This window comes from Salvia hispanica, chromosome 1 (genome assembly GCF_029641045.1).
Source record: "Salvia hispanica isolate PSC_SH4W2 chromosome 1, Shi_PSC_v1, whole genome shotgun sequence".
Taxonomy (NCBI): Eukaryota; Viridiplantae; Streptophyta; class Magnoliopsida; order Lamiales; family Lamiaceae; genus Salvia; species Salvia hispanica.
Genome location: NC_142692.1, coordinates 4,219,654 through 4,244,202, shown reverse-complemented (window position 1 = coordinate 4,244,202; position 24,549 = coordinate 4,219,654). Strand labels below are relative to the sequence as shown.

The following is a 24,549-nucleotide window of genomic DNA, read 5'->3' as shown; positions in this document are numbered from 1 at the left end:
CATACATGTTACTCTTTATTTTTGTGCATCGATAAAGTTGATCAGCGTTATCCTAAGCAGAATCCATTTGACATAATTAATAAATGAAAACACTCTCCGTCCTGCTTTAAAAGTCTCAGTTGATCAATTTTGGGCATCCCGCTTTAAGAGTCATGGTTGAAATAAATTAATAAAAAATGTCTAGAAAGTGTTAAAAGTGAGTCCCAACATCCACTACAACTAATAAAAAAGTATTAAAAGTGGATCCCAACATCCACTATAACTAATAAAAAAGTGTTAAAAGTGAGTCCCAACATCCACTACCATATTTATTTATTACACACTCAAACACTTTTTTCTTAAAACATGTGCCCGACTCAACTGAAACTCCTAAAACGGGACGGAGGGAGTAGTACAGTATATAGAAAAATTTAGGTATTCAAATTAATCATAGTAAATTAATGAACTAAACATAAAAAATAGTGAACTATTCGTAAGAATAAAAGTAATTTAGTTATATAGTCTAAACATGAGTGCAATCATTAACAATAGAGATGTGTGATGACCAAACCAATTGTCTGCCAATTCCAATGCCATTAATGTACAAGTCATCATATTTTTCTTAACGAGGTATGAAGAGTGAGCACCCATTGTTTTTAAAAATTGGAGCTGCATTATTGTACTACCACTGATTTGAATTTGGTATCCGCATTTCTCATCTCTCAAGTCTAACATAATTCTGGTTTCCATCCAGATATTTTTTGGTGAATGAAGCAAGCCTAATTTTTCAACCCATACCTCTGACATGCAATGTGCTGAGGAGCAATTCCCACCGTCCCTTCAATCTTTACCGGTTTCTCCATCCCTCTGTTGAAGTACTAGAACCCTAGACATTGCAATGATGATACAATACACACACTGAATATCTCTCCACACTCACTACTCATCGTCGTCGTCCCGAATTCACTGTGAATTTCCTTTTGCAACCAGCCACCGCCACTCTCTCTCCACTCTTCTCTCTCTGATTTCTTCTTCCTCCTCCCTGATCTCAATTCCTCTCTCAAATTAATGCAACCAAATTCAAAGAAACAAACGAAGGTCGCCACCGTCTCTGCACTCTCCTCGCACGCCCACGCCGCACCAGACGTTGCCCACACACCGTCAGACCGCAGACGTATTTTGCTCCGGTTGTGAAACAACGATTTGGCTACAGTTTATGTAAATTACATGGTATGCGATTTTTGTATTTTTGATGTTGGGATCGATTTTTGTAGTTCATAAACCGCCTCTGTATGTGTCATGAAACAAGTGAGGAAAAGTGGCTAACATTGGGGAACTGAGTGAAGAAGATGAGAAAGCTCCTTGTTGATGTCTATTTACAAAACTAGTAATTTAGAGATTGCAGATGTTTGTTTGATTGGAAAAGGAAAACAAGAATTGAAAGGGTAGGGGTGGGGTTTTTTCTTCTCGTTGAAATCTGCCAAGAACTTCCATGAGCCAATTTTTCATTCATTAATTTCCTTTTTATTCCACAACTAGTTTGCATAGATCTCAAATTAACAAAAAATATGCTCTAGCACACTCCGCCATTAGACTATTCTGATTGGGATAATTTTTTTATTTTTTGCTATTTTGTGTTTCAAAGAGGAGAGAGAGAGAGACAAAAACACAGAGTAAGGGGTATTATCGGCCACCAAAAATTGAAGGAAAAAATTAAATGCAAAATTAAATTCCAAAATATTAAAACTTGGGCTATTGCTAGAACACTGAACAATGGGTTATTGGTTTAATTATGTGGGCCACCCAGCCACATTTCTCATCTAGTTTCAATTCTAGACAAAAGAAATCAAAGAAGGTGAAATATGTATGCTGTGAATAGTAATCTACTGTGAAGTGAATGTGAATAGTGAAAGTGATTTTGTTAATTTTATTTGAGTATCCTTTTGGTGTTGGATGATTATGAACTTGAGATATGGTATAAAGAATGATGTAGGGAAGATGTATGATTTTTCTTGGAATTGTTAAAAAAAAATCGTTTCGTATCTTTTTTTGTGATTTACTTTGGTAGTTTGGTAGATCATATGAGTAGTAAGTGTGGTGGCTGTTGTACTAGATGATTTGAGTAGTTTTATGCTTTAACTGATGTTATGATTGAGAATAAAAGCTTTAGATGTCCTAAAGTTTGAATGTCAAGTTGAAAGTTTACAAACTAAGTTAAAATGCTTAAATGCTAGGAGAGGCGCATCTGAGGCTCGAAGACGACAACTAGACCAAGCGTGAAGAGGTTATTTTGGATTGCAGCTTTCGAGGTGGGGTTTACTTTATCTGTAAGCATAGTGGTTACATGGTTGTGACCCGACTAAGCAAGATCTTTACTTTTGGATAGCGTAATAGACGGGTTAATTTTTCAAAAACTATCATTTGCTAAAATAGGTATATTCGATGCTGGGTAAATGATCGTGCAGATTGAAAAATGCATGCATGAACCGAACTAAATTGATGGTCATTTTATATTTTCTATTATAGTTGATCAAATCATTTATTTTAGCTTAAGGATGAAATTTATATTTAGTATTTAGTATTTTTAGTAGCGTCTCTTGTCCACTAGGAATGGGGGCGTTACAATTATAAACACACTTCAAATTTTTTAATCATTGTGCAGAAGTCATGGCTAGCTTACTACTACTGGTTACATTATTTTTGGTTGCGGTCGGAATCGAAGGAGCCCATAATGTTACAATATATGTTCTAGAGACGGCCATTTCCAGAGGAGCGGGTACGTACATATATATGTACTAGTAATTCATTATTTGCTTAGCTAACTGTTCAATATTTTTTTTTGAATAGTCTGTCTAGACGGCACACCTCCGGCCTATGCCTACATCCCCGGGTTTGGGGAAGGCGTCGACAACTGGCACGTATTTCTAGTGGTATATAAATTTGAACAACTTTCTTGAATTTCTTTGTGAAATGTCATGGATAGATAGATTCAATTGAATAAAAACTTTTCACTTACTTTGAATGTACACATATTCACATAGTAATATCAATCATTTGATCTTCACAGTATGAAAAATTAAAAATAGTTCACAATTTATATTTTGAGCTTGAGTTCGTAATTGGATTTTTATATGTACTTTAAAATTACATAGATTTTATCAGTTTCTCATGGATTTATCATTAATTTTTAATACTGTTGAGTTCATAAGTGCTAGTATATAATTTATTTTTGGCTTTATGATAATAAGACTAACTATTACGAGTTGCAAAGGGTGGCGCGTGGTGTGGGACCACGGGTGGTTGCCTCGATAGATCCAGACGTTATATTGGAAGTAGTGCTGTGCTGATATCGGTGACTAATGGTACCGACTCCTTCAATGGGATGCTAGATAATAACTCGACCTTGAATCCAGGTATATGTATATACATATATAGGTGTGTATGATCATTAACTGTTTTAGTGAAATAACTACTACCAAATTAATAGCCATTTGATTTGGGTGATCTACTGGCCTATAGTTAATCCAGATTTATATTTACTAAATTTTCAAAAATAAGAAAAAATCACTAAAGGCTATTTATGTCAATCTATATATATTCTCTATCTATATATATACCCTATATATATCTAAATCTGTCTAAATCTTAGTTTAGTTTCTCTAATTTCAAGCTGTAGTAATTTAAATGTTGTATGTATGTATTCAGATTTCTACAATTGGCACGTATTCAAGATCTTCTACTGTGACGGCTCATCCTTCATGTCCGATATTGAGGACGTCGACCCAGTGAGTTTTTAAATTTCACCCATATAACCAATAAGCACAATTAGTTAACTAATTTAACTTGTACTCTTTTAAAAACCGGATTAGACCATTCAACGTCTTCAGTCACAAACAAGTAGGCTGACCAGTCCAGTTTAACACTAAAATTGTACCATACCAATAGCTACATCACTTCACTAATTTTGTCAATTTCTAAAACATTTCGCAGAAGGACAACTTGACTTATAGAGGTCTACGAATTTATGATGCGATCCGACAAACAAGTGATGAAAAGAAAGCCTACTTTGCGCAACGACAGGAGTCGGCGCGCAAGGACGTGGAGCGCACATTTGGTGTGCTCCAGTCTCGATGGGCGGCAATTAAGGGTCCAACGCGTTTGTGGGATGTCGGATGCGTTTCTCAAATAATGTACGGCTGCATTATCCTTCACAACATGATCGTCGAAGACGAAGGCGTGCAACTGACTAGTTGGGTCAGTGACGATGAAGCCGGTCCAAGCCACGGAACGACCACCCCTAGTGTACGACATGGGGTACCTCTCGATAAAGCCGGCCGCCTTCAGGAATTTGCCAACATGCGCCAAGTGGATGCTCATATTCAACTTCAAAAGGATATAATTGAAGTGTTGTGGGCACGGAGGATTGCACGGCGATAGTTTTTTTTCTTTATTATGCATGTAATTTTTTTTATCTATGTAACTTTTTTAAATGCAATTAATGAATTTTCCCGTATATGTGTCGTAAATTTAATTCCGTAATTTAATTGTAATTTTAATTCCGTAAATGTAGTATATTTTGAATTTTTTTTATTGCGGCTGGCCTATGGCTGGCCTAAATCTGATGTGGCAGGTGGATTTTTTAGTGTTGCTGGCGTGGCAGGGGAGAGAATGGCTGGCCCATTGCTGGCCTAAGTACCATTGCAGATGCTCTTATCTAATAATGTGTACCCTAAAAATGCTATACCTCCGAGATGGGCCAATTGCACCCAAGACTTGCAATCGACTTCTTGCAATTGGACTGAGATAGAAATTATGAGAGGTATACAAGTAATATTATCAGTAATTTTGACTTAATTTAATAATGATTAATCTCTCGTATTAACTTTTTTTTTTAGATTTTAGATATACATTTATAGACACACTGAAAAGGGCATTCACGAATAGCTCTTCAAGGAGAGGCTATTTTGTGCATAGTTGCTATCGACATGGTCACATAAAAGACATACATGGTTTGACATGCTCTTTGTTGGTTGGCAACGTTATTTGTAGGGGTGGCGAAACGGGTAGTGGGTAAGGGGTAATTCATATCCCGCTACCTGATATTAACGGGAAACGGGGCGGGAACGGGTAATGTGTTTTAAATTTTCGCGGGTATGGGTATACCCGATAATACCCGATATATTTAGGATTAGGGTTCTCAATTTTTTTTATTTTAGTTAACTAATTTCAAATTATACTACCCGATGCACTTTCATCCCAATTGTGACCTCTCTTATAATTAATTTCATCCCCGCTACCTACAATATCTCCACTTGGAGGAGTTCAGGTGAGTATATTTCTTTTACTTTTCTCATTTTATGCACAACAGTAGAGCACAGTAACCATACAATGGGATTCACGGTTTTATGTGATTGATATTACTATATGTACATAACACATACATATACTAATATACACACATATACAAGTACACATGTATATTAAGATACACATATATTATCACATAAAGTACACAATTCAAATGACGGCAGCGGGTTTGGGTACCCGTAGCTCTGGGTTCGGGATACCCGATGCGAGTATCAGGTTGACCGTATTACCATACGGGTCAGGATTAGATAGTATAATATTGAACTTTTCGGGTTTGGGTACTCGCAAAATTGGATTTGGGTATCCACAGGTACCCATTTCGACACCCCTAGTTATTTGTATTGTTATTACTTATTTGAGATTTACATTTAAATAAGCATAAAGAAACAAATGAGTGAAAACACAGCTTGCTCATGACATAATAGTACCAAATGCGTCTATGAGGACGACAACTATCCAATCATCATTACTAGCAATCCCGAGATTATGGAATCGGGTGGAGTTGAGGTAGAGGTGCCCACGGTTCTGGATCCGGCGGTTACGGTTCGGAACCGCCGGTTCCAGTTTTGGAAATTGCCAAACTGGAACCGAACCGCGAGAGGGTGTTTCGCGGTTCCGGTTCCGGTTTTGAAACGACAGATTTTCGGTGGTTTTTAACGGTTCCGATCGCCGGTTTTTGCGATTCTGGCTTGGTTTCACGGTTTTTTAGTGGGTTTTCGCGGTTCCAGTTTGGTTTCGGTTCCCACATGGTTTTGGTTCGAAATTTTTTTAACCTGAACCGAACCACGGTTCAAAAATCGATGGTTTCGGTTCGGGTATATTCTCACGGTTTCAGTTTTAACTGGCGGTTCAGTAAACCTTGGGCAGGTTTAAGTTGAGGTCACAGGCGTATTCTCTATGTCGTTGCGCACGAGTCGCCGTCAAAAACAAAGAAAGCGAAGCGAGAGCAACATCTAATTTTCTACTCCCCCCGTTCCATAGTAATAGAGGCATTTCATTTTGCGCACTCGTTTTGAAAAAATAATTATAAATAGTTAAAGTGGAGAAAAAGTAAAGTATGAGAGAGAATATTATAGATAAGACTCTTCTCTACATTATTCTTTCTCTTACTTTACTTTTTCTCCACTTTAACTATATATAATTATTTTTTCAAAACGAGTGCGCAAAATAAAATGCCTCTATTACTGTGGAATGGAGGGAGTAATATTTATCTAGTACACAAAAAATAACTAGATGAGGAAATACTACCCAACTCTAAGTAGTAATAATTGGGAGTAATAATAGTATGTGGACAAGAGCCAAATTAAAATGCATGAATGCAAAATCACGTGAATCCCTACAAAATGGGTCAGAATCAGTAGTAGATACATTATTGAGTCATTTTATAAGGCTGTACCAATTTTTTTCTTTAAAAATACTGTTTCATAATCCAAAAAATTAACGGGCTCAAAATCGGTGTTCATTAGAGCATCCGCAATAGCGGACGAACGCACGCAATAGCCACCGGCTAGCGGCTTAGGCGTCGCGGACGTCCGCTATTGGGCTCGACGAAAGGGACGGATGAGAAAAACATGGACGAGCGGTCGGGCGCGGTCGAAGGGTGTTCGCCGATCACTTGTCCGCTATAGTAGACCTTCATTCGGCGAGCGGCTTTTTAAAAAAAAAAATTCAACTCTATATATACGGCTCGTTGCACTTCATTTCATTCGCACCACTTGTACTAACGAGTTTCTCTTCCTCCACTCTCATTTCTATTGAAGATAATGGATCGCGACAGTGACTTTCCTATCACTAGCGAATCACAAACGTTGATGTTCCCCAATGGTTGTGGGGGAAACACCAGTGGAATGGGAGAAAACACCGGTGAAATGATTGCGCTTTCTCCGTATTCGTGTCGAATTTTTAATTACGTATTTGTGAATTTGTTTGCTTGGCTAGGGCGTCAGCTAGTCCTAGTGCTAGCCTATTACTAGGCTATAGGAAGTCCTGATGATGTGGCAGGTTGCGGGAAGTCATAGAATGTGGATGCTCTTAATGTAAAGTTGGATGGGCAAATCAATTTCATTTGTATGTACGTTGACAATGACAGGAGGCGAAGACAAATAATGAAAAATCATACAACTAATCCCAACCCTCCAATTCTATGCAGTTATTGGAAATATTTGCAGCTGGATAAAAGTAGTCTTAATCTCCATAAATAAGATTGGAGATTCACGCTCAAACACACTTCCGCCTGCTTACACATACACAGTTCGAATTTCATCATCGCCAGCTCTGAATTTGTCTCCGTCTCCGTATGTATGATTTTATTTATACTTACCCTTTCCTTTCAGTAATTTGCCTTTTTTTTTACACTTTTCTTTGCTCCACTGCGGCCTTTCGATCTACTTATGTCATATTTTGCTATTGCATTTTTTTTTCTTCCTTGGATTTGATTTTTGGCATAATTTATTTTTGGAAGAAATCTTCATCTTCTTACTGAGTACATATCTTCTTTTTCTCTTCCACAGAATTCCATCATTGTAGACCGGTGCTTCTTAATCTGACGCTAGTTGACTAAATTTTATTATTTATAAAAACAAGATCATAAACACTCTTTAAGCATTGTGCTCAAGTCATAGCTAGCTTACTAGACTGTGAACTTTAATTGTTGCATGAAAAGTCATGAACTTTACTAGATTGTGCAAATTTCCCATCCGACCCAACCCGATAGTTTGAGAAATTTGCACAGTCAAGTAAAGTTCATAACTTTTCATGCAACATTTAAAGTTCACAGAAAAAACCAAACTATCTTCAAAATTCATGACTTTACTGGCAATTTGCCATTTTAATTTTATAGCTAATTGTTCCAATCCCTACTCATACATCTAATATTTTTCACTGTTTAAAATCAAAACCACTTTAAAGTTCAATTTTCTTTATTAGTATTTCTTTATTTTGGATTATTGATAATATAATACTCTCTCTGTCTGCCATTAAGAGTCTCATTTCTCGGTGGCATGGATTTTAAAAAATGTTAAGAAATGTGGGTGGATAAAAGTTAAGGGAATAGGGGTCCCACTTATATATATTTGATGGGTTCAAGGTATGACTCGCCAAAAAAATGTTACTATTATCTAATGTCTTGTTAAAGTTATATACTTCATCTGTTCCATAATAATAAAGTCATTTTGTCATTTTGGTACGTTCCATAGTAATAGAGTCATTTCCCTTTTTAGTAAAAGTAACACATTTTTCCATACTTACTTTACTCTCTCTTACTTTTTTTTCTCTTCATCTCTCTATCTTTTCTATTTTCCACTTTATTCTCCCTTTATTTAATTCACCTAACACAATTTTTCTTAATCTCCGTGCCGAAAAGAAACGCCCTCATTACTATGGAACGGATGGAGTATAAGGATATTAAATTGTATATAAAATTGAATAATTTTACATCATTATTGTTATTATCGCATTTTAAAATTTTCGCATTGGCTAGTTCAAATTTTGGTTCCGTCCATAACGGTAGGTGCTCTCTCTGTTGCCTTTCCAAAATGTAGTCATAATGTGCAACATAAGATGTCAAAAATTGATAGACTTTAATTGAATTTATATTTTCTATTATGAATGAAGACTTTAATTGAATTTATATTTTCTATTATGAATGAAGGGTTAAAGTTTTTGGTTAAATTTGATTTCTTAATGTGTACCCTGCTACGCTATACCTCCGAGATGGGCCAATTGCACCGTAAACCGGCAGTTGATTTCTTGCAATTGGTCTGAGATAGAAATCATGAGTGGTATACAAGTAATATTATCATTAATTTTGACTCAATTTAATAAGAATTAATCTCTTGTATTATTTTTTTTTTAGATTTTAGGAATACATTTATAGATACACTGAAAAGGACAATCACATATAGCTCTTCAAGGATAGGCTATTTTGTGCATAGTTGCTATCGACATGGTCACATAGAAGAGATACAGGGTTCGACATGCTCTTCGTTGGTTGGCAACGTACTTGCTAACAAAGTAAGTAAAACTATTTAAGTATAAGTTTCAATCTCTTAGACATAATTTGTTTGGTCACACACTACTAATTTAATTTTACGTGTATTTGTCAGACGGTAGCACATGCAATTGGCGATTGGTACTATTATCGGAGCGGATTTTAGGAAATGGATATGCTCAACAATATGCCCAGGAACTGCACTACCTGAACTACACGCGTACTTGAACTATGCATGCGAAGGAGAGGATCACAACCAGCTGGAAGATGTGGTTTGATGGTTTAGCTAAAGTTTCAATAATATAATTATTATCATTTGTAATTAATACTGTATAAAAAATTTATATTATTATTCTTTTTTATTAATGAATAATAAGTATATTTTTAGTTTGGTGTTTATATCAAATACAAAATTTAAAATCTTGATATTTTCTAAACACAAGAAAATAAAGTTATTAGAAACCATATTCCCGAGATTCATTTTCCCAAAAATCATTTTTCTTGCCAACTTTACTTTGCCGTCAACCAACTGTTACTATTATCTAACGTCTTCTTAAAGTTATATATAAGAATATTAAATTGTATATAAAATTGAATATTTTTACATTATTATTATTATTATTATTATTATTATTATTACTATTATATTATTATTATTATTATTATCATCATCATCATCATCATCATCATCATCATCATCATCATCATCATCATCATCATCATCATCATCATCATCATCATCATCATCATCATCATCATCATCATGTTTTTAAATTTCAGCATTAGCTCATTTAAATTTTTGGTTCTGTCCATAATGGTAGGTCCTCTCTCTGTTGCTTTGCCAAAATATAGTGATAATGCGCAACATAAGATGTCAAAAATTGATAGACTTTAATTGAATTTATACTTTAAGTTATGAATGAAGGGTTAAAGTTTTCGGTTAAATTTAGTTTCTTAATTACAAGTAAGTTACTTAAGATGGAGCAATGAAATGAAACAAGTGAGTGATATGACACCTATAAAAGCAAGATGTTGTAACTCGGGTAATATAATATCTTAGAATCATGAGTCATCAAAAATCAAACATGGTGAGGGTAATAGTGATTATGGTAAGTAGTTTGGTTTTAATTTTAATGAGTGAATCGGCAGTGATTAATGACGCCAGTAATCAGCCAATTAAATTGTCGAATATAATAGTGGATTTGAAGGAGTGCTACAAGATTTGGGGAGATGATTGCAAATCTAAGTTGTATGATGTGATATGCAATGGCAATGAATTCCACCGGAATATTTGTTGTTCTCCCATTGTTGCTGAGAAGATTCATGAGGATTGCTACTTTTCAATTGCTGATGACTTAAGAACGAATTACCCTTGCAAAACCCCAGAGCTGGCTCTCCCTTTTGCTCTTGATAATTGGAAATCTTGTACTTTAGACTGATTCTCATATCATTCATTTCAAACTTCATTCAATAATTGTATTGGTTATCGTATTGGTAATCAAATTATATGAGCATGAGATTAATATAATTAGCGAAAGTCTTTTAATCTTATGTTTTATTCATAACAAACATTTTAGACAATAAAGAATATGCAGATTAATTAAGGAGTAATTACAAAATGTGCACTTCAAGTTTACCTATTCAACACATTTTGTGTAAGGTGAAGCAAATAGCTTCTTGATTTACAGGTGCTCTCTTAATTAACGCAACAAGAAAACGAAGCAAAATGTTAATTTTCAAATTAATTTACAGCCAAATTATCCAACAAGCATTAAAAACTAAACAATAGACTTGATTTGCCTGGAAATTATTTTAAATATTAGTACTACTATAGTAGTAGTAGTAGTATAATTTATAACTATAACTCTAATCAGTTTTATAAAATAATTATTTTACGTATAAGCTAGTATGCTAAAATAACATGATTTTGAATTAAAAGGTTCACATGAATACAAAAGAAAGATTGGTGGATGCACTTGAATGTGGATAACGTGGCTCACTGCATCAATGGCATGCAAGGCAACACACACAAACAAAACACTCTTCTTTCTTTCTTCATATATACATCAAAACCTCACCTCCATTGCAGAAACTAGCCTGTTAGAATGGCAGTCACTGCCGACGGCTGCCTCTCCTTGTTCGCCACATCTTTTCCTCGAAGCAGGAAGCTAGTGAAGTCAGAGTTCATGGGGCAGAAGCTCAAGTTTGTACCAATTAAGCAGAGGAGGAATGGGAATTCTATTAGGAGCCATGTCTGCAGCTCACTCACAGCTGACTTGGCAGGTGAGGCCAAGCTGAGACTCTTGGTTTTAATGGGGACTGATTTGTGAGAGGTTTTGACAGTTGAGGGACATGGAGGTGGAGAAGAGGGATGTGAGGACTGTTGTCTCTATCATACTCGGAGGAGGAGGCATGCGTTTGTTCCCACTCACCAAGCGCCGTGCCAAGCCAGCTGTGAGTAGTACACTATCCTGCACATCAACAATGCATTTATCAGTGGTAATGGATTGTGATCATGCGTGATTTAGGTTCCAATGGGAGGAGTGTATAGGCTAATCGACGTTCCAATGAGTAACTGTATCAACAGTGGGATCAACAAAGTGTACATTCTCATTCAGTTCAACTCAGCATCACTCAACAGGCATCTTGCAAGAGCTTACAATTTCGGAAGTGGTGTCTCATTTGGAGATGGCTATGTTGAGGTAAATGTGAGAATTAATGCAGATGAATGTAGTCAAGTATGATTATTGATGAGTGACTTACTATGCCAGGTTTTAGCTGCCACTCAAACTCCAGGACAGGCAGGTAAAAGTTGGTTTCAAGGCACTGCAGATGCTGTGAGGCAATTCCACTGGCTTTTTGAGGTATGAGTATTACTCCATGTATCTAGCGTTTTTTCGGATGGAAAGATGATCTAAATTCTAAACAACCTGCAAAATGTATGGTATTTATATGAAGAATCATGTTCAATGCACTGCAGGATCCAAGAAGTAAAGATATTGAAGATTTTCTCATTCTATCTGGTGATCACTTGTACAGGATGGACTACATGGACTTTGTTCAGGTAAGCTACAATATGAAGATGTAGCGCAATGTCTATACATTTCAAACATTAACATGACATAAGATGGTGTTTTTTGCAGTCTCACCGCCAAAGTGGGGCAGATATTTCAAGCTTAGTTAGTGCTGTCTGCTGTTCTGTTTCTTAAGATGGCGTTTCCCAACTGCGAATGACTTTGGTTCAGAAATAATCCCTGCATCAGCTAAAGAGTTCCATATTCAGGTCTTCTAAAGATTCCTTCACTAACACACAATTAGTACTTCAAGAATACAATTTCACAACTACATGTGTCTGCAGGCTTATCTATTTAACGACAATTGGGAAGATATTGGGACAATACGTTCCTTTTTTGAAGCAAACCTAGCCCTTACAGAACATGTAAGATTCCTAAAGTGCAAAGTTTTTCTCTATTAAGATGTCATCATCACTTAAGCTCTCTTTTGGAAGCAGACGATCAACATAGATGAACGATGTAACTTAATATTGAGGTTATCACACTTTTCGCATGACTGAGAGTCTTAAAATTGCACATCACATCACTTTCAAAAGCCACTCCATGGAGATTCTTCTGTCTTAACATTTATTGTTTTACAGATTGTTGATTCTATAGTTTCACATGGTAGTTTCTTGACCAGTTGCTTAGTCAAGCACAGTGTTGTTGGTATCCGATCACACATAAACTCCAATGCCCGTCTAAAGGTTAGACTTTACCTGTTTCAGATTTCGGTAATTTTGTCCACATAAAGTGTTTCCTAAGCTTGGTGATTAGTGGTTACTGCAGGATACAGTGATTCTCGGGGCTGACTTCTACGAAACTGATTCAGAGATTGCCTCTGCTTTATCAACGGGAAAAGTACCTGTAGGAAGAGAATGCATCACTGACAAGAATGGTCGAATTGGTAAGAACGTCGTCATTAAAAATTCAGAGGTAAGTTTCTCTCAGAATGCTTACCAGCAGCTATTGCCTTTCTTGATCAAGCACTCACCATGTTTTCATTATTTTCAACAACACTATAATCAAAGATGGCACAGTGATATAACAATTTTGTCTCTTTTTTGTTACATAAGAAGAGTGTCAAAGTAAGTATTCAACAACAAAATTCAGATTTTAACAGAGCTACATTTCCTTTTTTGTGTATCTGTTCATATAATAAAATCGTGCAACTTTTCTCTGTCTAATATGAAATCCATCCACCCAATTAAGAGGTGTCCATTTCACATGCTTGTGTAAATTCTCACGTTAAATAAAATAAATTAAGAGATGTCCATTTCATATGTAACAAGCACTTAGCGTTATGTGACAATCACTGTCGCGATATGATGTTCCGCGTGTCAAAACCATAGTCCTAGTGTAGATTGAAGACTGAAAGCTTGTGTTCTACGAGGCTATTCCACTACTTAACACGGTTATTTTACACTATATACAAGATGCTTTAGTTGTCCCATGCCATTTCAATCGAGACAAGCTAAATTCAACTTTTAAACTTGTGTACAAAGAACCCAAAAAAGGCCAATCAGAATTGCTGTCATTGAAATGTTGATTAGCTTCTAAGTATCATATAAAAAAAATTCTGCTGCAGATTATGGCCATTGATAGAGAGAACAGATGAAAAGGAAAAAACAGGAAAGAAGAAGTTCTGAGATAAGTTGTGAATAGAAAGGAAAGTTTAGAAACCAACCCAGACAGTTAAGCCGAACATCATCACTTTGGCTTTTCATAAGAATATTAAGTGACATTTGCAAAATCTTGGGACAGTAGGCAAGCAAAACATCAGTGCCACAACCATCAATATGTGAGTAATGGAGGAGGGAAAATCTGTATAAAGCAAACATAAATTCCCCCTGGATAGTATCACTATAAGACAACAAAAGAAGTATTTTAGAATTGAGTTTATGCTAAGGCAGGGATATAATATCTTGTGTATCAGTTGAACTTACTTTGACAACTGAAGCCCTGTTAAAAGGTTGAGAATGAATGAGGGTGTCTTTGTTTCTAATGCATATATACAGATTAAAATCCAGATTATCCAAGAGAACACCGAAGCAATGAACCTGCATCAAAATGTTATGATCACGCAAACAAGTGTCATATACATTTAGAATAGAGATGTCATGTGTAAGATAGTTGTAATTCGCAAATGATGATGGAATCAATACCATCCTTGCAAGAGAAAATTCTCAGAGATCACGAAGGATCATCATGAAATTACTCTAATAATGCATCTAAAGATTCATTATGTTAGTTGAGAGAAGTCGATTATAGTATTATATTATTGGAGATAATGAAACTAGAACACAGAATCAATTTCCTCTACAAGATAGAATGTCTTCTTCCTAAGGGATGACACAAGATAGAATGCCTTGTCCCAAGCCCTAACAAGTGTAATAGTCTTGTCCCACAATCGAAACTGATCCCTGAACCATTATTCTACACGATGCCATTTTCTAAATATGGGTTATTATAGATATCTCTAGAACTAAGTAGAGAGACCCATTTTGAGTCTATAGTCTCCCTAATGCCTTCCCATTCTATTGGTAATTTAATTCCCAAGCCTCCCTATCACTCCTCTTCTCTTTAAGCAATCCCTTTCAGCATTCAACAACATGTTGTATAGTATTCAACCACCCCAATTACTGTGTGTTGGTCTCAACTCTTCACTTCACGGTATAAGTATTTTGACAGATAATGCCTGCTTATAAATCAACCGAGGGTTTGATAAGAAATCAATTGAAGTATTTAGACCACTAATGTCTGAATACACACAACCACATATTCAATAATCAGTTACCTAGCATAAGAATATCTCTGGAAAATTGGTAACCATGACTTACCTGAATTATACAGGGGTATTTAAAAGTGCTGATAGTATCGAATTGCAATAAATGACAGTGAGAAACTATTTATTTGCTAAGAATGCTTTACAAACACCAAGGGAGAAAAGAGAAGGGAAATGATTCAGCTACTACCATGTACAGCTGGCGACGACTCCAAGCCAACGAGCCGCTGGAAAGACAATCCGAAACCCTAGCCACGAACTCCTTACGCAAATCCTGATTTCCGTTAGAATTAGTTCTCGAAGCATCGCATAATATCTGGATCAAATCAATGGTTTGTTTGGCAATCGGCTCGTCGTCAAAGCTGGACAAGACAGCGAGGAGAGGGGAAACGAGGAAGTGAGAGTGGAATGTGAGAAGAGAGCGGAAGAATTGAGGTTGATCAAAGGCTTGAGAGAGCTGGGAGAGAGCGTAGGAGACGTGAATTGTGGGGGATTTGGGGTTAGAGAGGAGTTCAGAAAGGCAGAGAAGGCAGATCGAGCCGCCCTCCTCTGTTGGGAGAATGAGGACGGAGCGGTGGCCCTGACTGCAAGTATCCGGCACCGGCTGCGGCGGTGGAGCTGCGGTGGTGCAGTACATACTTTTTTCGACGGATATTTTCAAATGGAAGGCGGGAAAGGGACTGTTTTTTTTAACAATCAATACTCTGTTTTGATTTTTTTTATAGATGTGGAATTTATTTTGATACTATTATTAGTGCATCCACAATAGGGGCTAGCCCACCGGCTAGCCGATTCGCGTCGCTAGCCGAACTATTGTAATCGGCCAGCCGAAAATCGGCAAAAAAATCGGCGTGGGCTAGCCGATTTGATGGCGCTGGCCGCCATTGTGGCGTGCCGATCGGCCAGCGCCAATTTTCGTTTTTTTTTTTAAATTTTTTTTGAAAACTTATATATACGCGATTTTAGTTTCATTTTCATTTGCACCACTTGTTTTAACGAGTTTTCTCTCTCACTAAATTTCTGTACAAGAGCAACATCAAGCGATGAGTAACGCGGGTGGTAGCAGTGGTAGTGGTGGGGATATTGAGGAGTACGAACGGCAGATGAACGAGGCTATGGAGGCCTACATGAACCGCGAGCTAGAGCGGTACATGCGAAGGGTCGAACAGCAGGCGGTACCTCGTCCTCCACCGGTTGTCCACCGTCGAGCAGTGATTGATTGGGATCACGTAGCTGCACATCAGTGGCTATATGACGACTACTTGGCTCCGGACCCGCGGTTTCCAGCAAACATGTTCAGGCGGCGTTTTAGAATGCGCGGGGAGTTGTTTATGCGTATCGTTGACGCTTTGGAGCGTTGATATCTCTATTTCCGCTTCAGGCACGATGCGGCTGGCAGACCTGGCCACACCCCTATCCAAAAGTGCACGACGGCAATCAGCAGTTGGCCTATGGAGGCGCGACAGACATGTGGGATGAGTACCTCTACATCGGTGAGACGACTGCTCTAGAATGTCTGAAGTTTTTCTGTCAGGGTGTGATTCAAATTTTCGGTGAGCAGTACCTTCGAAGTCCTACTCCCCAAGATTGTCAAGATCTGATGCAGATGCACGAGGAGCAGCATGGGTTCCCCGGGATGTTAGGCAGCATAGATTGTATGCATTGGGAGTGGAAGAACTGTCCAACTGCTTGGAAAGGGGCCTACACGACTGGCTACAAGGGAAAGAATCCCACGATGATCCTCGAGGCCGTAGCTAATTACCGGCTGTGGATCTGGCATGCGTATTTTGGGATAGCCGGGTCGAACAACGACCTCAACGTCCTCAACTCGTCGCCCCTCTTTAACGAGAAGTGTCAGGGCATCGGTCCAGCCGTCTCATTTGTGGTCAACGGCAACCGGCATGATATGAGCTACTACTTGGCGGATGGGATATACTCTAGGTGGCATGTCTTTGTGAAGACGATCAGGCACGCGGCTGATGACAAGAAGACCTACTTTGCGGAACGGCAAGAGTCGGCGCGCAAGGACGTGGAGCGCGCATTTGGTGTGCTCTAGTCTCGATGGGCGGCAATTAAGGGTCCAACGCGTTTGTGGGATGTCAAATGCGTTGCTGATATAATGTACGCCTGCATTATCATGCACAACATAATCGTCGAAGACGAAGGCGTACAACTGACTAGTTGGGCCAATGACGATGAAGCCGGTCCAAGCCACGGAACAGCCACCCCTAGCGTACGACGTGGGGTACCTCATGATGAAGTCGGCCGCCTCTAGGAATATGCCAACATGCGCCAAGTGGATGCTCATATTCAACTCCAAAAGGATATAATTGAAGAGTTGTGGGCACGGAAGACTGCACGGCGATAGTTTTTTTTCTTTATTATGTAATTTATTTTTTTTAAATGAATATACTTTTTTTAATGCAATTAATGAATTTTCCCGTATATGTCTCGTAAATTTAATTCCGTAATTTAATCGTAAATTTAATTCCGTAAATGTAGTTGTTTTTGAATTATTTTTATTGCGGCTGGCGTATGGCTGGCCTAAGGCTAGCCTATTTGAGTAAAATGATGATGTGGCAGATGGATTTTTAGTGCTGATAACGTGGCAGAGAGAGACAGTGGCTGGCCTATGGCTGACATATTCTTATTGTGATGCTCTTATGATTCTTTCGATTATTTTGGATAATTAGCTAAGTTTACAATTCAATACACTCCATAGTCCATTGGATAATTAGCTAAGTTTACAATTCAATACACTCCATAGTCCATACATGTTACTCCTTATTTTTGTGCATCCATTAAGTTGATCAGCATTATCCTAAGCAGAATCCATTTGACATAATTAATAAATGAATAGTACAGTATATAGAAAAACTTAGGTATTCAAATTAATCATAGTAAATTAATGAACTAAGCATAAAAAAAAGAGAACTATTCATAAGAATAAAAGTAATTTAGTTATATAGTCTAAACATGATTGTGTGATGACCAAATTGTCTGCCAATTCCAATGCCATTAATTTACAAGTCATCATATTTTTCTTAATGAGGTATCAAGAGTGAGCACCCATTGTTTTTAGAAATTGGAGTTGCATTATTGTACTACCACTACTGATTTGAATTTGGTATCCTTCATTGCTATTCTCTCTCTTTTTTCAATCACAAGCCTAATATAATTCTGGTTTCCATCCAGATATTTTTTGGTGAAAGAAGCAATTAAGCCTAACTTTTCAACCCCATACCTCTGACATGCAATGTGCTGAGGAGCAATTCCCACCGTTCCCTTCAATCTTTACCATTTTCTCCATCCCTCTGTTAAAGTACTAGAACCTTAAACATTGCAATGATGATACACTCAGCGACATACACACACTAAATATCTCTCTACACTCACTACTTTTCACAAAACGAGCAGCTCCTTTTCCAGCCACCTCCAGCCGTTGCCGCCACCTCTCTGGCGACGCCTTGGCTACCAGCAGCCCCGCTCCCTCTTCCTCCACATGGTTTCTTCATCCTGAAGCTTTTTCCAAAAATTATATCTCAACTTAGTTGGGATGGAGAGAGTAATAAATATGAAAAAAAAAATGATGACATGGGCTCCAGGTTATCAACGCTCATGAGAGACGCTGAAATATGACGCTCAACATAACAAAACTCATATATGATAATTACAAATTTTGGTTAACATGAATGATAAAGGTGAACCAAATGAGTGAAAACCCAACGAGGCTCATGATACTAAGGCTAGAAGCCCCGTTGGTCACAATAGAGAGCCAATTGCTTTGGTGTGGACAACAACTATCAAATCATCATTACTAGCAATCCCTAGAACCGGGTGGAGCTAAGATCACATGTGTATTTGTTTGTGAATTTAAAGATCGCAAGATCATACTATTTGTGGGGAAAACGGACTGATAAGCCTCAAAGGTATTTATAGAGGTGCTGATGGAATTTAGACGACACATTGTTGGAGTGATGAGATACGTAGTGCATGTGAATGATAGTTGTATCAACAAAACATATGCCCATGTATTACAGTATTAGCAATTATGTTAGCAGTGATGAGATATGTAGTGTTTGAAGACTTTTACACGGTTTTACTCAATTAAATTTTACAAAAGAGTTTAAGAAGTTTTTCAAAATATTTATCTAGCACACTTAAAATAGCTAGATGAGGAAATTCTACCCAACTCTAGTAGTAATAATTAGGAGTAATAGTAGTATGTGGACATGAGCCAAATCAAAATGCATGAATACAAAATCACGTGAATCCTTACAAAAATGGGTCAAAATCAGTAATAGATACATTATTGAGTTATTTTATAAGGTTGTACCATTCATTAGAGTATCCGCAATAGCGGACGAACGCACGCCCTAGTCACCGGCTCGCGGCTCGCGGATGTCCGCTATTGGGCTCGGCGAAAGGGACAGACGTGAAAAACATGGACAAGCGTCGGGCATGGTCAAAGGGCGTTAGCCGATCACTTGTCCACTATTGTGGACCCTCGATCGGCGAGCGGTTTTTTCAAAAAAAAAAAATCAACTCTATATATACGGTTCGTTGCATTTCATTTCATTCGCACCACTTATATTAACGAGTTTCTCCTCCTCCACTCTCATTTATAAGTTGAAGTTGGGGAAACGCCGGTGGAATGGGCAGAAACACCGGTGAAATGTTTGGACTTTCTCCGTATTCGTGTCGAATTTTGAATTACATATTTGTGAATTTATTTGCTTGGCTAGGGTGTCGGCTAGTCCTAGTGCTAGCATATTACTAGGCTGTGGGAAGTCTTGATGATGTGGCAGGCTGTGGGGAGTCCTAGAATGTGGCAGGATGTGTTTTTGGCTAGTCCTAGTGCTAGCTTATTCGCTAGGGCGTGCTATTGTGGATGCTCTTAATGTAAAGTTGTGACAGGTTTCCACAAAGTTTGTGACTTTCTAGGCAATTTTCCCTAGTACTAAATTATAGTAACTTTTGTATTAAATAAATTTTGATTACTATTTGATCGTATTAATTTATGTCCTCTCCATAGGCTTTTTGTTTGGCACTTCGGTAGATGGACTACCCACAATTTTACATTGTGATAGGTTTCAATAGTCCACAATTTTACGTTGTGATAGGTTTCAAGCATTGATTCAGAATACAACTAGGATTAAATGCGTAACGGATTCGGGGTTTTTTATACATGGGTAAAGAATATCTAATCTAATTACCTAATTATTAATATATATTTTGTTAGAGTATGAATTGTAAACTAGGCCCTTGATTAGTTTTATTTGGCTCACCAAGGAGCATTTTCTGGCCCTGATTAAAGAGAAGGAAGCTTCTTTGGTGTGGTATCAACAAATGTATGTAGTCTTCTTATTTCATTTTACTTTGTTGTATAATCTAGTAAATATTGTTAAGTTGTATATTCATATATTAATTCCTCATTTTTGCTATGTGCATGCATAGGGTTTGACAAATACGTTACCCACATCATGTACATCTAAATTTAGTCCAACTCTAGTAAAAATAGCTCCTCATTACCTTTTCAGATATTATAATTGTGTATTCCTCATGATCATTGTTTGTATTTGTAGGTGTTTTTTTTCGGAAAATTTGCTCCAAGATATCCAAACCCCAATGTTTTTGATCGAATCAGTATTTGACCAACTTCAGGTATATGGGTAATCCTATAATGTACGTAATAGTTATTATTTATTAATATCTTTGTATTTTATATATATTTTTTAATTTTCCGACCACTTGTCACATTTATCTTATAATGTGTACCCTACTAAAGTTATAACTCCGAGATGGGCCAATTGCACCCTAGATTTGCAGTTGACTTTTTACAATTGGACTGAGACAGAAATCATGAGAGATACACTAGTAATATTATCAGTAATTTTGACTCAATTTAATAAGAATTGATCTCTCGTATTAACTTTTCTTTGTTTTTGGTTAGATTTTAGGTATACATTTATAGATACACTGAAAAGGACAATCACGGATAGATCTTCAAGGAGAGGCTATTTTGTGCATAGTTGCTATCGACATGGCCACATGGAAGACACACGGGGTTTAACATGCTCTTCGTTGATTGGCAATGTACTTGCTAACAAAGTAAGTGAAACTATTTAAGTATCTAACATTTCAATCTTTTAGACACAATTTGTTTGGTCATACACTACTAATTTAATTTTACTTGTATTTTTCAGACGATAGCACGTGCAGTGGGCGATTCGTACTATGATCGGAGCGGATTTCAGGAAACGGATATACTCAACAATTTGCCCAAGAACTGCACTATCACTTGTCAATGAAGCTACTTTTGGGAAAAAAGTGTGGCACGTGAATTACACGCACGCGTATCTGACTATGCATGCAAAGTATGCAAAGGAGAGGATCACAACCAGCTGGAAGATGTGGTTTGACGGTTTAGCTGACTAACCGACTTAGAGGTTGAATTAGGAACTAGTATAAAAAATTGAGTTGAAACAGTTTCACATTTAATTATTTAATGAATTAATGCAATTTACAACTCTCTCTCTCTCTGTGTGCCTTAAATCGTTCACTGTAGGCTATTGGACTTAGTATTTTAGTTGTTGGCTATTTGGGCTTAGTCTTTTTAATTTGAGCAAATTGCCTGTAAAGTCATGAACTTTCAAGATAATTTGTTTTTCTCCGTGAGCTTTAATTGTTGCATGAAAAGTCATATAGACTGTGCAAATTTCCCATCCGACTGTGCAAATTTCCGACTGTGCAAGTTTCTGACTGTGCAAATTTCTGACCGTGCAAATTTCCCAACCGACCCAACCCGATAGTTTGGGAAATTTGCACAGTCCGGTAAAGTTACTATTATCTAATGTCTTGTTAAATTTCTGACTGTGCAAATTATCTAATGTCCGGTAAATTTCCCATACTATTACAACCGTCGTCTTCTTCGAAGTGCGAGTTGTGACATCCATTTTTTTCCTACAACTCTCCAATTTCCAGATTTTTCAGCTCATAACACTCGACAATATACTCTGCTACGGTGAAATTTTAGGAAGGAACATTGATATATTTTGAAAATTATAAAAAATTGAAGAAGAAAAACATAAAGAAAAAACTTTTTGGAACCCTCACTTCCGCCTATTTATACAACATCGCCAGCTGTGAACTCGTCTCCGTCTCCTTAAGTATAATTCTACTTCCCCTTTGTATCTAAATACACATTGAACCCACTACACACGCTTATGATACACTCATCCTTCATGTCCGATATTGAGGACATGGACCCAGTAAGTTTTTAAATTTCTTCCGTATGTCCAATAAGAACAATTAGTTAACTAATTTAACTTGCACTCTATTAAAAACCGGATTGGACAATTTGACGTCTTTAGTCACGAACAAGTAGGGTTTAGCCCTAAAATTGTACCATACCGATAGCTACATCACTTCACTAATTTTGTCGATTTCTAAAACATTTCGCAGAAGGACAACCTGACTTATAGAGGTCTACGAATTTACGATGCGATGATGGATGAATTGCTGCGAATCGGAATGGGAAATGCTAAAAATGTACGTATTATTAAATTATAGTAACTTTTGGATTAAATAAATTCTAATTTCTATTTGATCGTATTAATTTATATTTTCTCTATAGGCATTATTGTCTGGCACTTCGGCAGGTGGACTAGCCACAATTTTACATTGTGATAGGTTTCAAGCCTTGTTTTAGAATACAACTAGGGTGAAATGCGTATCGGATTCGGGGTTTTTTATACACGGGTAAAGACTATCTAAACTAATTACCCAATTATCAATATTAATTTTATTAGAGTATAAAATTGTAAACTATGTCGTTGATTAATTTTATTTGGCTCACCAGAGAGCATTTTCTGAGCGCTGGTGTCAGAGAAAGCCTCTTCTTTGGTGTGGTATCATATCATTTTTGTAGTCTTCTTATTTCATTTTACTTTGTTATATAATCCAGTACATATTGTTAAGACGTATATTCATATATTAATTCATCATTTTTGCTATGTGTATGTATAGGGTTTGGCAAATACGTTACCCACATCATGCACATCTAAATTTAGTCCAACTCTGGTAAAAATAGCTCCTCATTACTTTTTCAGATATTATAATTATGTATTCCTCATACTCATTATTTGTATTTGTAGTGTTTTTTTCCTGAAAATTTGCTCCATGATATCCAAACCCCAATGTTTTTTATCGAATCAGCATTTGACCAATATCAGGTATATGGGTAATCTTATAGTGTACGTAATAGTTATTATTTATTAATATATTTGTTGTTTATATATATAATTTTTAATTTTTCAACCACTTGTCACAATTATCTAACAATGTGTACCCTAAAGACGCTATAACTCCGAGATGGGCCAATTGCACCCGGGACTTGACTTCTTGCAATTGGACTGAGATAGAAATCATGAGAGGTATACAAGTAATATTATCAGTAATTTTGACTCAATTTAATAAGAATTGATCTCTCATATTAACTTTTCTTTGTTTTTGGTTAGATTTTAGGTATACATTTATAGATACACTGAAAAGAACAATCACGGATAGCTCTTCAAGGAGAGGCTATTTTGTGCATAGTTGCTATCGACATGGCCACATGGAAGACACACGGGGTTTAACATGCTCTTCGTTGATTGGCAATGTACTTGCTAACAAAGTAAGTGAAACTATTTAAGTATCTAACATTTTAATCTCTTAGACACAATTTGTTTGGTCACACACTACTAATTTAATTTTACTTGTATTTTTCAGACGATAGCACGTGCAGTGGGCGATTCGTACTATGATCAGAGCGGATTTCAGGAAACGGATATGCTCAACAATTTGCCCAAGAACTGCACTATCACTGTCAACGAAGCTACTTTCGGGAAAAAAGTGTGGCACGTGAATTACACGTACGCCGTATCTGACTATGCATGCAAAGGAGAGGATCACAACCAACTGGAAGATCTGGTTTGACGGTTTAGCTGACTAACCAACTTAGAGGTTGAATTAGGAACTAGTATAAAAAAATTGAGTTGAAACAGTTTTACATTTAATTATTTAATGAATTAATGCGATTTACAACTCTCTCTCTCTTTGCCTTAAATCGTTCATTGTAGGCTATTGGGATTAGTATTTTAGTTGTTGGCTATTTGGACTTAGTCTTTTTAATTTGAGCAAATTGCATGTAAAGTCATGAACTTTCAAGATAGTTTGTTTTTCTCCGTGAACTTTAATTGTTGCATGAAAAGTCATATAAACTGTGCAAATTTCCGACTGTGCAAATTTCTCATCCGACCCAACCCGATAGTTTGGGAAATTTGCAACTCTCTCTCTCTTTGCCTTAAATTGTTCACTGTAGGCTATTGGGATTA

At 37.0% G+C, this 24,549-nt stretch overlaps 3 protein-coding genes and 1 long non-coding RNA gene across 7 annotated transcripts; 3 read left to right on the top strand and 1 right to left on the bottom strand.

Annotated features, from left to right (window-relative positions):
• The first annotated feature begins 624 nt into the window (after positions 1-624).
• LOC148933131 (pectin acetylesterase 11-like) lies at positions 625-24,151 on the top strand. Its single transcript, XM_089063501.1, has 12 exons — positions 625-1,209; positions 2,214-2,288; positions 2,642-2,755; positions 2,827-2,909; positions 3,251-3,392; positions 3,685-3,764; positions 22,637-22,723; positions 23,201-23,254; positions 23,329-23,403; positions 23,502-23,607; positions 23,692-23,849; positions 23,945-24,151. Exons 3-12 carry the CDS (start codon positions 2,647-2,649, stop codon positions 24,149-24,151), a joined length of 1,101 nt encoding a protein of 366 aa, XP_088919627.1. The 5' UTR covers positions 625-1,209; positions 2,214-2,288; positions 2,642-2,646.
• Positions 7,531-9,676, top strand: LOC148933134 (uncharacterized). 2 transcript variants are annotated; one of them, XR_016130923.1, is made up of 3 exons: positions 7,531-7,644; positions 9,200-9,357; positions 9,450-9,676. It is a non-coding gene; the product is annotated as an uncharacterized LOC148933134 (long non-coding RNA). The 2 variants fall into 2 exon arrangements; XR_016130927.1 differs by having other exon boundaries at positions 7,581-7,640.
• On the bottom strand, positions 11,244-15,809 carry LOC148933133 (protein PUTATIVE RECOMBINATION INITIATION DEFECT 1-like). Of its 3 annotated transcripts, XR_016130888.1 has the most exons (4): positions 15,363-15,809; positions 14,334-14,447; positions 13,348-13,406; positions 11,244-13,252 (listed from the first exon to the last, which is right to left on the bottom strand). XR_016130888.1 is itself a non-coding variant. In XM_089059673.1 (3 exons), exons 1-3 carry the CDS (start codon positions 15,807-15,809, stop codon positions 14,248-14,250), a joined length of 564 nt encoding a protein of 187 aa, XP_088915799.1. In that variant the 3' UTR covers positions 11,244-14,247. The 3 variants fall into 3 exon arrangements, 2 of the variants coding, with proteins under 2 accessions (XP_088915799.1, XP_088915766.1); XM_089059673.1 differs by having other exon boundaries at positions 11,244-14,250; XM_089059640.1 differs by having other exon boundaries at positions 11,244-13,406.
• LOC148933132 (glucose-1-phosphate adenylyltransferase large subunit 1, chloroplastic-like) lies at positions 11,488-17,617 on the top strand. The gene is made up of 9 exons (XM_089059611.1): positions 11,488-11,617; positions 11,678-11,788; positions 11,863-12,036; positions 12,106-12,198; positions 12,315-12,398; positions 12,478-12,617; positions 12,693-12,773; positions 12,990-13,094; positions 13,177-17,617. The coding sequence occupies exons 1-6, from the start codon at positions 11,564-11,566 to the stop codon at positions 12,541-12,543; spliced, it is 582 nt and encodes a 193-aa protein (XP_088915737.1). The 5' UTR covers positions 11,488-11,563; the 3' UTR covers positions 12,544-12,617; positions 12,693-12,773; positions 12,990-13,094; positions 13,177-17,617.
• Positions 24,152-24,549: the final 398 nt, after the last annotated feature.